The sequence below is a fragment of the Macaca fascicularis genome, chromosome 1 (genome assembly GCF_037993035.2).
Source record: "Macaca fascicularis isolate 582-1 chromosome 1, T2T-MFA8v1.1".
In the NCBI taxonomy this organism is placed as follows: Eukaryota; Metazoa; Chordata; class Mammalia; order Primates; family Cercopithecidae; genus Macaca; species Macaca fascicularis.
This window is the reverse complement of record NC_088375.1, coordinates 223,777,876-223,794,477: the sequence shown is the minus strand read 5'-3', so window position 1 is coordinate 223,794,477 and position 16,602 is coordinate 223,777,876. Positions and strand designations below refer to the sequence as shown.

The following is a 16,602-nucleotide window of genomic DNA, read 5'->3' as shown; positions in this document are numbered from 1 at the left end:
CGCCATTTTGTGGGAGCGAAGCGGTCGCTGGGCTGCGCTTGGGTCCGTCGCTGCCTCGGTGTCCCTGTCGGGCTTCCCAGCAGCGGCCTAGTGGGTGAGTCGCGGAGCCTTCTCACTGAGGATGCCGTAGGTGCTTCGGCTCTCGCCTTGGGGCGGCCCGAGGCGGACGCAGCGGCTTCGGCCCCTGCCCCGGGATGTGAGTCGTGAGACCGGGCCTAGTTCTGCCCGAGCGGGCTCGCGCGGGAGCGTCGTCAGGTCCGGGCACAGGGAGGCCGCTGGTGCAGAAACGGGGAGCCGGGCCCGTGGTGCCGCGCAGGCTGAGGCGGAGGTTGGCCCCGGACCCGGACCCGGACAGTGCCGGAGCCTTCGGTACTTTGTACTCCGAGGGACGCTGCCAGCTCGGCTGGTGCTCCTGCGCCCCACCCCGGGCCGCGCTGAGAAACTCCTCCCTCGGCTGGCACGCGCGGGCTTCTGGGAGGCGGCGGCCGGCTCCGCCACGACCTGTCGCCGCGGGCCTTGCGGCTCCGGCTCATGGAGCTCCCGGAAGCTCCAAAATGAGGAACAGAGAAGAACTTTTCTCCTGTTCTTTACACCTGATTCACTGCCCATATTCAGTCTTCAGGTTCAGCTGATGGATCGCTTGCTTAGGAAGATCGACTTGGACCCATCACGCCCATGCCTCAGCCAGTTAGGCTCTTCCCCTACTTTCAGGATTACTTAACGACTTCCACGATGGTCATAAAATAGCTACTGTTTATTGTTCCCTTGCATACCCCAGCTTGTAACCAGAAAGCCACGTTGGACTCAGTTTCAGTACCTGACGCATCTATAAGTCTTCAGGGAAAGTTTTTTGAATGAATGAACTGGCGAGGCATCAGATTTTGACAGGAAATCACTACCCTTACCTTCACCTCGTCATTTTTCAGAGATAACCAATGCATGTACGAATCCAGACAAGAATTTTTCTGGAAGTCAGAACACTAAGATGGTTTGGGTATTATCGTTATAAGGAAACAGTTACTGTGACGTGAATGTTGTTCATTCATATCTCTTTTCCCTTTAAGAAAAGTGAAAGATGTCTGAATATATTCGGGTAACCGAAGATGAGAACGATGAGCCCATTGAAATACCATCGGAAGACGATGGGACGGTGCTGCTGTCCACGGTCACAGCCCAGTTTCCAGGGGCGTGTGGGCTTCGCTACAGGAATCCAGTGTCTCAATGTATGAGAGGTGTCCGACTGGTAGAAGGAATTCTGCATGCCCCCGATGCTGGCTGGGGAAATCTGGTTTATGTTGTCAACTATCCGAAAGGTTTGTTACTATTTGGTTTTGTAATCATGCTGAAATGTGGTCGGGTGTGTGTCTCATCCATGGATCTTAGCCTTGTTTCCTGGCAGAATGTCTCCTGTAACTTCAGTATTTCCTTGAACTTCACTATTAGACAAGTTTGGAAGACCATGAGTCTAAATTTATGGAAACTGGGGATTATAGATCATTTTAAAAGAGAAAGCGATGTATTTTAAAAATATCTGAATAAGCTTTACCAAGTTGATGCCAAATTTAAGGAATTACTAATAATGTTTTGCGCTTCTATCAGTGTTGTAAGTAGATTCTTCTGAAGTGCGCGAGTATTTGGATTTGATCATTGTCCTTTTGGTCTTACGTCATTCATTTGGCACATGTGACTTCATTTCTTCCCTTAAATGAACAAACAGTTGCAGTAGCCAAATCTTGAATTAGTGTAGTTCCAATTACAATTTTGAGGTTCTGATCTTATCCTTCTCGCTGCCTCTTATCACTGATGTTCTAAATCTAAGAAAAGGAAGCATGAGAAATAGCTAATTTTCGCATTTTGAAGTAGTGTACTGTTAATAGTCGATCTGTGTGTTCCTTTTATTATAACTTGGTATTGCAACACAGTCTTATCAAATTTGGTCAGTATGCAAGACACTCTTTTACATGTGTAGAAAAACTTTAGGGCCAGGCACGGTGGCTCATGCTTGTAATCCCAGCACTTGGGAGGCCGAGGTGGGTGGATCACCTGAGGTCAGGAGTTTGAGACCAGCCTGGCCAACATGATGAAACCCCATCTCTATTAAAAACAAAAAATTAGCTGGATGTGGTGGGTGCCTGTAATCCTAGCTACTCTGGAGGCTGAGGCAGGAGAAGAATCGCTTGAACCGGGAGGCGGAGGTTGCAGTGAATAGATTATGCCATTGCACTCCAGCCTGAGCAACAAGAGCGAAACTCCGTCTCAAAACAAAAAGAAAAAAAACGAAAACAAAAATTAGCTGGGTGTGGTGGTGGGCGCCTTGTAGTCCCAGCTACTCTGGAGGCTGAGGCAGGAGAATCGCTTAAACCTGGGAGGCAGAGATTACAGTGAGCTGAGATTGCACCACTGCACTCCAGCCTGGGTGACAGAGCAAGACTTTGTCTCAAAAAAATATATAATGAAATAATAATAATAATTAATAATGGGCCGGGCGCGGTGGCTCAAGCCTGTAATCCCAGCACTTTGGGAGGCCGAGGCGGGTGGATCACGAGGTCAGGAGATCGAGACTATCCTGGCTAACATGGTGAAACCCCGTCTCTACTAAAAATACAAAAAACTAGCCGGGCGTGGTGGCGGGCGCCTGTAGTCTCAGCTACTTGGGAGGCTGAGGCGGGAGAATGACGTGAACCCGGGAGGCGGAGCTTGCAGTGAGCCGAGATCACGCCACTGCACTCCAGCCTGGGAGACACAGCGAGACTCCGTCTCAAAAAAAAAAATAATAATAATAATAATAATTAATAATGTAAACTGGGGGTTTTTAGTATGCTGTTTCTTCAGCCATTGGGTATAGATTAATATTTACCCAAATTTAAAATGTCAGGCTGGGTACAGTGGCTCACACCTGTAATTCCAGCACTTTGGGAGGCTGAGGTGAGCAGATCACCTGAGGTCCGAAGTTCAAGACCAGCCTGGCCAACGTGGTGAAACCCCGTCTCTACTAAAAATACAAAACTTAGACAGGCGCGGTGGTTTGCATCTGTAGTCTTAGTTACTGGGGAGGCTGAGGCAGGAGAATTGCTTGAACCCAGGAGGTGGAGGTTGCAGTAAGCTGAGATGGTGCCACTGCTCTCCAGCCTGGGCAGCAGAGCGGGACACCGTCTCAAAAAAAAGAAAAAGGGCCGGGCGCGGTGGCTCAAGCCTGTAATCCCAGCACTTTGGGAGGCCGAGACGGGTGGATCACGAGGTCAGGAGATCAAGACCATCCTGGCTAACGCGGTGAAACCCCGTCTCTACTAAAAGTACAAAAAACTAGCCGGGCGAGGTGGCGGGCGCCTGTAGTCCCAGCTACTCGGGAGGCTGAGGCAGGAGAATGGCGTAAACCCGGGAGGCGGAGCTTGCAGTGAGCTGAGATCCGGCCACTGCACTCCAGCCTGGGCGACAGAGCGAGACTCCGTCTCAAAAAAAAAAAGAAAAGAAAAAAATGTCATTTAATTTATCTCTCCAGGCCGGACACAGTGGCTCACACCTGTAATCCCAGCTACTCAGGAGACTGAGGCAGGAGAATCACTTAATCACTTGAACCCAGGAGGCAGAGGTTGCAGTGAGGGGAGATTACATCACTGCACTCCAGCCTGGGTGACAGAATGAGAATCCGTCTCAAAAAAAAAAAAATTATCTCCCTTTCTCTTCTAAATAACCTAAGGTTAAGGTTGTGTAGGAGTTTTTTGTTGTTGTTGTTTGTTTTTTGAGATGGAGTCTTGCTCTGTCACCCAGGCTGGAGTGCAGTGGCGCGATCTTGGCTCACTGCAACCTCCACCTCTGGGGTTCAAGTAGTTCTCTGCCTCAGCCTCCTGAGTAGCTGGGATTACAGGCGCCTGCCACCACGACCGGCTAATTTTTGTATTTTTATCTATTTATTTATTTTATTTTATTTTGAGACAAAGTCTCGCCCAGGCTGGAGTGCAGTGGCACAATCTTGGCTCACTGCAACCTCTGCCTCTTGGGTTCAGGCAATTCTCCTGCCTCAGCCTCCCAAGTAACTGGGATTACAGGCGCCTGCCACCGAGCCCGGCTAATTTTTTTGTGTGTTTTTAGCATAGATGGAGTTTCACCATCTTAGCCAGGCTGGTCTTGAACTCTTGACCTTGTGATCCACCTGCCTCAGCCTCCCAAAGTGCTGGGATTACAGGTGTGAGCCACCATGCCCAGCTGGTTATGTTTTTTTAAGTAAGCCAAACTTTTGGTTTCTTTTTCTTTTTTGAAATTAGAGATGGGGGCTCTTGCTCTGTTGCCTAGGCATATTGTAGTGGCTGTTCATAGACACCCTGCAGCCTCAAACTCCTGGACTCTAAGGCAGGAGTTTGTTGGAACTTCCTTCCTCAGCCTCCTGAGTTGTTGGAACTTACAGGCATATACACCACTGTGCCTGGTTTTCCATTTTATTGCAAAAGCTGTGTATTGTCGAATGTTTAGGAAAGATAAAAGTGAAATCTACATCGGGAGATACAAGTTGCTGATACTTAAAGTCAAAGTGAAGTAGAATTATTTTTGTTTTGATAAACCTTTTGAGAGAGATTGTAATCTGGAAGTACTACAAAAAACAAAATTGGAAATCACTGAATTTGCACCAGAAAAGCACCTCAGACACTAAACTTAAGCCTTTATTCTGTCCTCTAGAGCAAAAATCACTTCTTGCAAGTTTTCAGTGTCTTACTCTTCTTAGAGTCTCCTTTTTGCTTCTCATTTCTGGATGTAGGAGGTAGTGTTTTTAAAGAAGTGCTAAGTCTAAAAGGTTTCTGCTCATTTTATTTAGATAACAAAAGAAAAATGGATGAGACAGATGCTTCATCAGCAGTGAAAGTGAAAAGAGCAGTCCAGAAAACATCCGATTTAATAGTGTTGGGTCTCCCATGGAAAACAACTGAACAGGACCTGAAAGAGTATTTTAGTACCTTTGGAGAAGTTCTTATGGTGCAGGTAAACTTCGATTGCATCAAACAGTTTTTCTTTACAGTGAATGAGCATCTAGCATTTATTTATTGGTATACATAGAGATGGGGTCTCACTATGTTGCCTATGCTCTGGTGTTGAACTCCTGGGCTCAAACTGTCCTCCCACTTCAACCCCAGTGTGCTGAGCCATGATGCCTTAGCCACATTCTTGTTACTTTTTTTTTTTTTGGAGACCAAGTCTCACTTTGCTGTCCAGGCTGGAGTGCAGTGGCACTATCTTGGCTCACTGCAAACCTCCACCTCCTGGGTTTAAGCGATTTCTCCTGTCTTAGCCTCCTGTATCTGGGATTACAGGCGCACATTATCACGCCTGGCTAATTTTGTATTTTTTAGTAGAGACAGGGTTTCACCAGTTGGCCAGGCTGTTCTTGAACTCCTGACCTCAGGTGATCCACCTGCCTTGGCCTCCCAGTGCTGGGATTACAGGTGTGAGCCACCGTGCCCGGCCATATTCTTGTTATTTTAATGGCACTGTACTTCCTGTTACACAAATGATACTTCCAATATTTGTTATATTTACACACATATCTTGTACTCTATATTATTACCTTCAATATTGTAAAATCCTGCTGTTGCATGAAGGCTTAAGGGAATTAGGTGATAATAGCTTTTTATCTTTGAATTCATTCTAAGACATTCTGTTAAAATCCTGTTGTGGTGGCTCATGCCTGTAATCCCAGCATTTTGGTAGGCTGAGGTAGGAGGATTGCTTGAGGCCAGGAGTTCAAGACCACCTTAGCCAACATAATCCAGACTCAGGATTGCTTGAGGCCAGGAGTTCAAGACCACCTTAGCCAACATAATCCAGACTCAGTTTCTCTTTTTTTCTTTTTGGAGACAGGGTCTGGCTCTGTCAGCCAGGCTCTAGAGTGCAGTGGTGCAATTTAGGCTTGCTGCAACCTCTGCCTCCTGGATTCAAGCTATTCTTGTGCTTCAGCCTGCCAAGTAGCTGGGACTACAGACGCATGCCACTATACCTGGCTAATTTTTGTATTTTTTGTAGAGATAGGGTTTCATTGTGTTGCCCAGGCTGGACTTTAACTCCTGTGCTCAAGTTATCCACCCTCCTCAGCCTCCCAAAGCGCTGGGAATACAGGTGTGAGCCACCACGCCTGGCCCCATCTCTCTTTTTTTTAAGAACTCAAAAACATTTCTGTTGTATAAGTGAGTTTTGCTCTATTGTTAACACGGTATGGATTCAATATTAACCTCCTTGTTTTTACTCTGAAGACTAACTTGGTTTAAGTTTTAAACAACTGCATCCAGTTAAAACCATTCAAATTGTTTTTTAAGGAACTATGATTTGGGCGTGGAATGTGTATGTGTACTGTTAGAGTAAACTTAAATCATCCTTTCTAGGTCAAGAAAGATCTTAAGACTGGTCATTCAAAGGGGTTTGGCTTTGTTCGTTTTACGGAATATGAAACACAGGTGAAAGTAATGTCACAGCGACATATGATAGATGGACGATGGTGTGACTGTAAACTTCCTAATTCTAAGGTACTTGGGTCTGTGCTTTGGGATTTTTTGCTGACAAACTTCCTTAGAAGATTGTAAGATAAAATGTAAACACACTTAGAAAAGATAGTGGTAGGGTGTGTTCATGAAATCCTTTTGTCTTGTTGAAGTCTTTGGCCCTTAATGCATGCTGAATATTTTATGCTTGTTTGAAATATTTAGTTTATTACTTCTCCAAATGAAACCTTTGTTCATTTTGTTCTTCCTTTTTGTTATGCATGGAAAAGAGGAAAGATTATTTGTCAAGTTAACAGTTTCTTACATAGTTATATGTTAAAACATAAAGACAATCAGAATACGTACATTAATCTTGTTATAAAGACCTTTTTCCAAGCAAACAAATAACATTTGCTTATTTGGAACATCATCATCTTTGCCAGGAGATTGCGTATTTATTGATTTTCTCAAATCCAAATACAGTCATGCGTCACATGGCAAAGTTCATCAGTCAGCAGCAGACCACGTGTACAGCAGTGGTCCCATAAGATTATAACACTGTTTTTATGGTACCCTTTCTTTTTTTTTTTTTTTTGAGACGGAGTCTCGCTCTGTCACCCAGGCTGGAGTGCAGTGGCCGGATCTCAGCTCACTGCAAGCTCCGCCTCCCGGGTTCACGCCATTCTCCTGCCTCAGCCTCCCGAGTAGCTGGGACTACAGGCGCCCGCCACCCCGCCCGGCTAAGTTTTTGTATTTTTAGTAGAGACGGGGTTTCACTGTGTTAGCCAGGATGGTCTCGATCTCCTGACCTCGTGATCCGCCCGTCTCGGCCTCCCAAAGTGCTGGGATTACAGGCTTGAGCCACCGCGCCCGGCCTTATGGTACCCTTTCTATGTTTAGATACACAGATACTTACAATCATGTTACAGTCAGTCACCTACAGTGTTGAGTACAGTAACTTGGAAGTTTGTGGCCTGGGAGCAATAGGCTATACCATCTAGCCTAAGTGTGGGGTAGGCTGTGCTATCTGGGTTTATATGATGTTTGCACAATGACGATCTTTTGTTTGTTTGTTTGTTTGTTTGAGACAGTGTCTCACTTTGTCGTCCAGGCTGGAGTACAGTGGTGCGATCTCAGCTCACTGCAAGCTCCACCTTCTGGGTTCACGCCATTCTCCTGCCTCAGCCTACTGAGTAGCTGGGACTACAGGCGCCTGCCAACACGCTTGGCTGATTTTTTGTATTTTTAGTAGAGATGGGGTTTCGCCATGTTAGCCAGGATAGTCTTTTATTTTTTATTTATTTATTTTTTTTTTTGAGATGGAGTCTCGCTCTGTCACCCAGGCTGGAGTACAGTGACCGGATCTCAGCTCACACTGCAAGCTCCGCCTCCCGGGTTTATGCCATTCTCCTGCCTCAGCCTCCCAAGTAGCTGGGACTACAGGCGCCTGCCACCTCGCCTGGCTAGTTTTTTGTATTTTTTAGTAGAGACGGGGTTTCACCGGGTTAGGCAGGATGGTCTCAATCTCCGGACGTTGTGATCCGCCCGTCTCGGCCTCCCAAAGTGCTGGGATTACAGGCTTGAGCCACCGCTCCCGGCCGCCAGGATGGTCTTAATCTTCTGGCCTCATGATCTGCCCAGCCACTGCGCCTGGCTTTTTTTTTTTTTTTTTTTTTTTTTTGAGACGGAGTTTTGCTCTTGTTGCCCAAGCTGGAGTGCAATGGCGTGCTCTTGGGTCACTGCAATCTCCGCCTTCCAGGTTCCAGCAATTCTCCTGCCTCAGCTTCCCGAGCTTCTGGGATTACAGTCATGCACCACTATGCCTGGCTAACTTTGTATTTTTAGTAGAGATGGGGTTTCTCCGTGTTGGTCAGGCTTATTTTGAACTCCTGACCTCAGGTGATCCACCTGCCTTGGCCTCCCAAAGTGTGGGGATTACAGGCGTGAGCCACTGTGCCCGGCCTTTTTTTTTTTTTTTTTTTTTTTTTTTTTTTTTTTTTTTTTTGAGACGGAGTTTTACTCTTGTTGCTCAGTCTAGAGTGTAAAGGTGCAATCTTGGCTCACTGCAACCTCCACCTCCTGGATTCAAGTGATTCTCCTGCCTCAGCCTCCCAAGATGCTGGGATTGCAGGCACCTGCCACCACACCCAGCTAATTTTTGTATTAGTAGAGCTGGGGGTTCACCATGTTGACCAGGCTGGTCTTGAACTCCAGACCTCAGGTGATCCACCCGCCTCGGCCTCTCAAAGTGCTGGGATTACAGGCGTTCACCACCACACCTGGCCACAATGATGAAATTGTGTAATGGCTCATGATGTATTTCTCAGAACATATGTCCATCGTGATGTGATGCATGACTGTACTTTTGTAACTTAAAACGTTACTCTTCACTGAAGCCTTTTAAGAAAAAAAATGCTGATGCAAAAAATGAAGGGTATGTCTACTTTTTAATGATTCACTGCTATCCAAGGCAGAATGATTTTGTTATATCCCTTACCTTAATGCTTTTTTCATTGTTCATAACATATTTCTGAGTTTTTTTTTCTTCCTTTTGATTTGATCAGCAAAGCCAAGATGAGCCTTTGAGAAGCAGAAAAGTGTTTGTGGGGCGCTGTACAGAGGACATGACTGAGGATGAGCTGCGGGAGTTCTTCTCTCAGTACGGGGATGTGATGGATGTCTTCATCCCCAAGCCGTTCAGGGCCTTTGCCTTTGTTACATTTGCAGATGATCAGGTATTTTTCTCCTTAACAATATGTCCCGACCAGGCGTGGTGGCTCATGCTTGTAATCCCAGCACTTTGGGAGGCTGAGGTGGGCGGATCACGAGGTCAGGAGATCAAGACCATCCTGGCCAACATGGCGAAACCCTGTCTCTATTAAAATACAAAAAAAAAAAAATTAGCTGGGTATGGTGGTGCACGCCTGTCGTCCCAGCTACTCTGGAGCCTGAGGTAGGGGAATCACTTGAACCCAGGAGGCGGAGGTGGCAGTGAGCTGAGATCACGCCACTGCACTCCAGCCTGGTGACAGAGCAAGACTGTCTCAAAAAAAAATATGTCCCAGGTAATTAGGTAATTTCTCTTGAACATTTCCCATCCAGCTAATTGCTAGTCTTAGCTGAGTTTTCTGACCTTGTAAGATGTAGGGTGTATGGGCCTAGACGTTTGTGATACCTGTATCTGATATCCCAAATGTAATATTTTTAAAAAATCTAAAAGTAAGTATACCTTTAGATAGTTTTCAGTATGTGGCATTTGGGAATGTTATATACCATTTTTTGTTTTGTTTTTTGTTTGAGATAGAGTTTTGCTCTTGTTGCGCAGACTGGAGTGCAGTGGCACAATCTCGGTTCACTGCAACTTCCACCTAATGGGTTCAAGCAGTTCTCCTGCCTCAGCCTCCCAAGTAGCTGGGATTATAGGCGCCTGCTACCACGCCTAGCTAATTTATTTGTATTTTTAGTAGAGACACGGTTTCACCATGTTGGCCAGGCTGGTCTCAAACTCCTGACCTCAGATGATCCGCCCACCTCAGCCTCCCTCCCAAAGTGCTGAGATTACAGGTGTGAGCCACCACACCTGGCCATTTTTTTGTATCTTTAGTAGAGACGGGGTTTCACTGTTTTGGTCTGGCTGGTCCTGCACTCCTGACCTCAGGTGATCCACCTGCCTCAGCCTCCCAAAGTGCTGGGACTACAGGCGCAAGCCACTGCTCCCGCTCCTGGTCCCCCCCCCCTTTTTTTTTTGAGACAAGGTCTCACTCCGTTGCCCAGGCTGGTGGAACACAGTGGTGTAATCAAAGCTCACTACATCCTAGAACTCCTGGGCTCAGCCTCCAGGGGAGGATCCTTCAGCTGCAGCCTCCTAAGTAGCTAGGACAGGTACATGCCACTATGCCCAGCTAATGTGGCATTTTGTGGGGTTTTTTAAATAGAGGTGGGGTCTCCCTGTGTCGTCCAGGCTGCCAGGCTAGTCTTCAACTCTTAGCCTTACCCAGTCCTCCCACCTTGGCCTCCCAAAGCGCTAGGATTACAGGCATGAGCCACCATGTCCAGCCTATGTCTTTTGAAAATCGACGGAAATATCACTGCTGCTATTAATAAAACTAAAAGCTGTATTGGGGGTTTAAATGAAATGAGCAGTCATTGCTTATTTTTCCTCTGGCTTTAGATAAATTAATGCTTGTAATCTAAGTTTTGTTGCTACTTTAAATGTATGAATCAATGGTTTAATCTTCTTTGTTTACATCCCTTATTTCTTATAGATTGCGCAGTCTCTTTGTGGAGAGGACTTGATCATTAAAGGAATCAGCGTTCATATATCCAATGCCGAACCTAAGCACAATAGCAATAGACAGTTAGAAAGAAGTGGAAGATTTGGTGGTAATCCAGGTGGCTTTGGGAATCAGGGTGGATTTGGTAATAGCAGAGGGGGTGGAGCTGGTTTGGGAAACAATCAAGGTAGTAATATGGGTGGTGGGATGAACTTTGGTGCATTCAGCATTAATCCAGCCATGATGGCTGCTGCCCAGGCAGCACTACAGAGCAGTTGGGGTATGATGGGCATGTTAGCCAGCCAGCAGAACCAGTCAGGCCCATCGGGTAATAACCAAAGCCAAGGCAACATGCAGAGGGAGCCAAACCAGGCCTTCGGTTCTGGAAATAACTCTTATAGTGGTTCTAATTCTGGTGCAGCAATTGGTTGGGGATCAGCATCAAATGCAGGGTCGGGCAGTGGTTTTAATGGAGGCTTTGGCTCAAGCATGGATTCTAAGTCTTCTGGCTGGGGAATGTAGGCAGTGGGGTTGTGGTTGGTGGTATAGAATGGTGGGAATTCAAATTTTTCTAAACTCATGGTAAGTATATTGTAAAATACGTATGTACTAAGAATTTTCAAAATTGGTTTGTTCAGTGTGGAGTATATTCAGCAGTATTTTTGACATTTTTCTTTAGAAAAAGGAAGAGCTAAAGGAATTTTATAAGTTTTGTTACATGAAAGGTTGAAATATTGAGTGGTTGAAAGTGAACTGCTGTTTGCCTGATTGGTAAACCAACACACTACAATTGATATCAAAAGGTTTCTCCTGTAATATTTTATCCCTGGACTTGTCAAGTGAATTCTTTGCATGTTCAAAATGGAAACCATTGATTAGAACTACATTCTTTACCCCTTGTTTTAATTTGAACCCCACCATATGGATTTTTTTCCTTAAGAAAATCTCCTTTTAGGAGATCATGGTGTCACAGTGTTTGGTTCTTTTGTTTTGTTTTTTAACACTTGTCTCCCCTCATATACAAAAGTACAATATGAAGCCTTCATTTAATCTCTGCAGTTCATCTCATTTCAAATGTTTATGGAAGAAGCACTTCATTGAAAGTAGTGCTGTAAATATTCTGCCATAGGAATACTTCTGTCTACATGCTTTCTCATTCAAGAATTCGTCATCACGCATCACAGGCCGCGTCTTTGACGGTGGGTGTCCCATTTTTATCCGCTACTCTTTATTTCATGGAGTCGTATCAACGCTATGAACGCAAGGCTGTGATATGGAACCAGAAGGCTGTTTGAACTTTTGAAACCTTGTGTGGGATTGATGGTGGTGCCGAGGCATGAAAGGCTAGTATGAGCGAGAAAAGGAGAGAGCGCGTGCAGAGACTTGGTGGTGCATAATGGATATTTTTTAACTTGGCGAGATGTGTCTCTCAATCCTGTGGCTTTGGTGAGAGAGTGTGCAGAGAGCAATGATAGCAAATAATGTACGAATGTTTTTTGCATTCAAAGGACATCCACATCTGTTGGAAGACTTTAAGTGAGTTTTTGTTCTTAGATAACCCACATTAGTTGAATGTGTTAAGTGAAATGATACTTGTACTCCCCCTACCCCTTTGTCAACTGCTGTGAATGCTGTATGGTGTGTGTTCTCTTCTGTTACTGATATGTAAGTGTGGCAATGTGAACTGAAGCTGATGGGCTGAGAACATGGACTGAGCTTGTGGTGTGCTTTGCAGGAGGACTTGAAGCAGAGTTCACCAGTGAGCTCAGGTGTCTCAAAGAAGGGTGGAAGTTCTAATGTCTGTTAGCTACCCATAAGAATGCTGTTTGCTGCAGTTCTGTGTCCTGTGCTTGGATGCTTTTTATAAGAGTTGTCATTGTTGGAAATTCTTAAATAAAACTGATTTAAATAATATGTGTCTTTGTTTTGCAGCCCTGAATGCAAAGAATTCATAGCAGTTAATTCCCCTTTTTTGACCCTTTTGAGATGGAACTTTCATAAAGTTTCTTGGCAGTAGTTTATTTTGCTTCAAATAAACTTATTTGAAAAGTTGTCTCAAGTCAAATGGATTCATCACCTGTCATGCATTGACACCTGATACCCAGACTTAATTGGTATTTGTTCTTGCATTGGCCAAAGTGAAAAGTTTTTTTTTTGTTTTGTTTTTGTTTTTTGTTTTTGTTTTTTTTTCTTTTGAAATCTAGTTTTGAATAAGTCTGGGTGACCGCACCTAAAATGGTAAGCAGTACCCTCCGGCTTTTTCTTAGTGCCTCTGTGCATTTGGGTGATGTTCTATTTACATGGCCTGTATAAATCTCCATTGGGAAATCATTCCTTCTAAAAAGATTATTTGGGAGAGTGGGCAAAATGTTGATTATTTTCTAATGCTTTGTAGCAAAGCATATCAATTGAAAAGGGAGTATCAGTACCTTCCTAGTTTGAGATTTGAAAAGTGGAATTAATTGCAATAGGGATAAAGTAGAAGAAACCACAAATTATCTTGTGCCTGAAATCCATTAAGAGGCCTGATAGCTTTAAGAATTAGGGTGGGTTGTCTGTCTGGAAGTGTTAAGTGGAATGGGCTTCGTCCTCCAGGAGGTGGGGGAATGTGGTAACATTGAATAAAGTTGAATAAAATCACTTACAAAACTCAGACTCTCACAATGCATTGTTAAGTATGTAAAAGCAATAACATTGATTCTCTGTTGTACTTTTTTGTAACTAATTCTGTGAGAGTTGAGCTCATTTTCTATAGTTGGAAGAATGCGACATTTGTTGTGTTAGTAGTTAATGCCCTTACCTAATTAGATTATGATAAATAGGTTTGTCATTTTGCAAGTTACGTGTTTTAAACATTTATAAATGAAGTCATCCTGTAGACTTGTAATCGCCACATTGTTTCGTTATTTGGTTTCCTCTGTAAAGGGATCTTGAGTTGTTTTAATTTTTTTTTTAATCTGCATCTAAATCTGCATGATTTCCAAACCCTGTACCATCTGAATTTTGCATTTTAGCACTTGCACTATTACTCAGCAGCAGTAACATGGTAACACTTAAAATGGTACTCGGGGACCTCCAAAGACTAAACTGACAAGCCTTCAAGAAGCCCAGGGGTAAGTTAACTTGTCGACGGCATGGTTTAATCCCTTCTTTACACTTGTGTAAATTTCAGTTACTGGTCTTAGAAGGCTTTCAATGTTGAGTAGCCTTTTATTAACATGTTTATGGTACTGCATAGATACGGGTATTTATTTTACCCTAAAAAGATTTTGAAGTTTAGAAGTACTTAAACTATTTGGCAAAGATTTGTTTTTAAAAATCTATTTGGTCATCTAAATGCATTCATTCTAAAAAATTTTTTGAACCAGCTAAATAAAAAATTTTTTTGACACCACAGTTTAGTGTCTGGAGTCTTACTGGAAAAACACGATTTCTTTTTATATGTGACATACAGATGCTGGAAAGTTACCTTTAAAAATTGAGTCTAAAAAAAGAAAATAAAAATTGAGTCTCAAGAAGTTGTACTTTATACTTTATATGCAATGAGGCCAAGACTCACGGTAAACTTTTACATGGAATGTTAACTGTTAGACTGAAAAACTTGAATGTTAGCTATTCAAACCTTTTAGGAAGGAATAGCCAGCTAAAATGAAATGAGATTTTTAAGGTTAAATCAGCACTTAAGTTTTGTCCTTAGTAGGAAAAAGTAGGAACTACTCCGTAATCCAAGAGATAATGTGTAATAGTATGATTTTGTTGTTGAGTACAAGCAAAGTAGCTCCTAACTGTGTATTAGTGTTCTGTACTTGACTCAACTGTTGTGTGATCTGTGCTCTTGTTAGGCATCACTGTGCCCAAGTATTTCATGTTCATTGTAAAGGGGAAAAAATTACAGATTTATCTATAACGTCACCACTTATTTCTAATGCCATTTTTCATCTTGTGGAAATGCCACGTTTTGATTCAGTCTTCTGAATTTGAACATTATTCAGGTTATTTCCAATTGCTGGGAATATCCTTACTGCTAAAATAAATTCTTAGCATTGAAATTGCTAAGTCGAAGATTATGCATGCTTTTTAAGGGCTTTTGAAATGTATTGCCAGTCTATGGCCTGCCACTCTCCCTGAACATGCCTGGTCTTGCTTAAAATGTATTGCCAAATAGTCCTTTGGGAAGTTTATGTTGTCTTTAACAATATGAAATAGTACTACTATTCACGTTCCTTTTGTCTGACAATTTGATAAGTGAATAATTGTATCCCACCAATTTGTGGTATTGGTTTTTAACATGGAAATTTTAGTCGGTACCTGGGCTGAAGTATTGTGTTTCCAGCCTACCTACCCCAAAAGATTCAAGGTTATCCTTGAATCAATACTGCTATAATATATAAAGCACTTACAGAGATCAATAAGAACAAGTTTAAAAACAGTCAAAGACCATGGACAGGCAGTTTACAGAAATGCCAACAGCCAGTATGAAAAGAGACTGGCCTTTTAAAGTAACAAAATGTAATTTGAGCAGTCACATTACATTGGGTTGGCACAGGTGACTATCACTCGTAGCTTATGTCCCCTTGAGTCAGTGGGTAAGGTTGGAATTAAACTGGTAAGTGGAGAAATGACAGCAGTCTCACCTGGAGTCTGTTTTTTGGGTGGAGCAACAACTGCCATGTTCATAGTAATGATTAATGCTTCTCAGGTCACGTTGCTGCCAAGGTCTTCACAGGCATTTCTAAAAATGAGGAATCCTTGACTGACTGCAGACATGCGAATTAAAAATTACTAATTATGTTCTTGATCCAGGGAATATAGTTAATGACTTTTGTATAGACTCCGTACTGACCTGCTTCCCCACAATTCATGGAACCCCAGGACACTATTCCTCCCACAAACCACCTCTGTGTTTCATTATCTAGAAACACCAGTGCCCCTCCGCTGTCACCTCTGCAGCTGTCCTTGCCCCCACTTTCTAAGCCAGCGCAAAGCATGTTAGCAGTTACACTTCCCCCTGAATAGGGTGGCTTTTCATATGCAGCAGTACATTTTTGATGGTCAACAATTGGTATGTCGACATACATTAGATTTCTAGCAAGAAGGCCTCTTTGGGTTAATCCCCATCCAGATGCAGTTCCAATGTCATCTGTCCTCATAAAGGATTCAGCTTCTTTTCTTGGCAGACAAATAGGCGTGATGTTGCTATTGATTACAACTTTGTTATTCAATTTAATCAGTGCTATGTCATTGTCAAAGCCAGCATCATGAGTATAACCTTCATGTATAAAAACAGCTTCAGCCCAGGCTTGTGTATAATGAGGCGATAGTCTCTTCAGGGCGCCCAATCGAATGTCCAGGGAGGATGCATCATGTTTTTGCTCATATATGGCATGAGCAGCTGTGAGGACCCAGTTGTCATATAAAAGTGCACCTGCTGCTGTGCTTCCACCTAATATCAGGACTTGCCAAGGAAAATCACCAGGTTTTGCCTTTTGCCCTCCATATATACGCCCTCCTGTTGTACGGGCTGATAGTCCACAAACTGAGGGAAAAAAGCAGATAGGTAGAGAGCCTTTGTAAAATGTCAGTCATGTTTTTCTTAAATTATGACCACTTTCAAGTATGTATTCGATGTCAACCAAAAGTTACATTACATGAGTTGGTGGGTGACCACCTATACAGGCAAGTGAGGCTATTTTAAAACATCGCAGTTCAAACACCTGATAAAACCTTTTGGTATTTCTTAGCTCAGAAAATGAGATTAGTGAAAACTGACTTTTAGAAGTTATTTTGTTTTGCTAAAATAATTTGGTCTATAAGATTGGGAAGGCAGGGCATGGTGGCTCATGCCTGTAATCCCAGCACTTTGGGAG

General features: G+C 43.5%; 2 protein-coding genes across 7 annotated transcripts in view; one reads left to right on the top strand and one right to left on the bottom strand.

The window, feature by feature from the left end:
• Positions 1–4: 4 nt before the first annotated feature.
• Positions 5–16,602, top strand: part of TARDBP (TAR DNA binding protein) — a 20,061-nt gene continuing 3,463 nt past the window's right edge. For 2 of the 6 annotated variants that reach the window (XR_010581422.1, XR_010581421.1), the window contains exons 1-8: positions 5–94; positions 1,065–1,313; positions 4,808–4,971; positions 6,366–6,506; positions 9,026–9,196; positions 10,727–11,934; positions 12,668–12,973; positions 13,750–13,848. Coding sequence is in view for 1 of the 6 variants with exons in the window: in XM_015442706.3 (XP_015298192.1) it covers positions 1,076–1,313; positions 4,808–4,971; positions 6,366–6,506; positions 9,026–9,196; positions 10,727–11,257 (1,245 nt within the window). In the remaining 5 variants the exon portion in view is untranslated. Of the gene's footprint in view, positions 95–1,064; positions 1,314–4,807; positions 4,972–6,365; positions 6,507–9,025; positions 9,197–10,726; positions 12,648–12,667; positions 12,974–13,749; positions 16,559–16,602 lie in introns of those variants that run through there. The other 4 variants (XR_012426160.1, XR_010581423.1, XR_010581420.1 and 1 more) reach the window with 3 other exon arrangements.
• Positions 15,141–16,602, bottom strand: part of MASP2 (MBL associated serine protease 2) — a 21,857-nt gene continuing 20,395 nt past the window's right edge. The window contains exon 11 of the mRNA XM_065530011.1: positions 15,141–16,271. Coding sequence (XP_065386083.1) covers positions 15,508–16,271 — 764 coding nt within the window. The 3' untranslated portion in view covers positions 15,141–15,507. The remainder of the gene's footprint in view (positions 16,272–16,602) is intronic.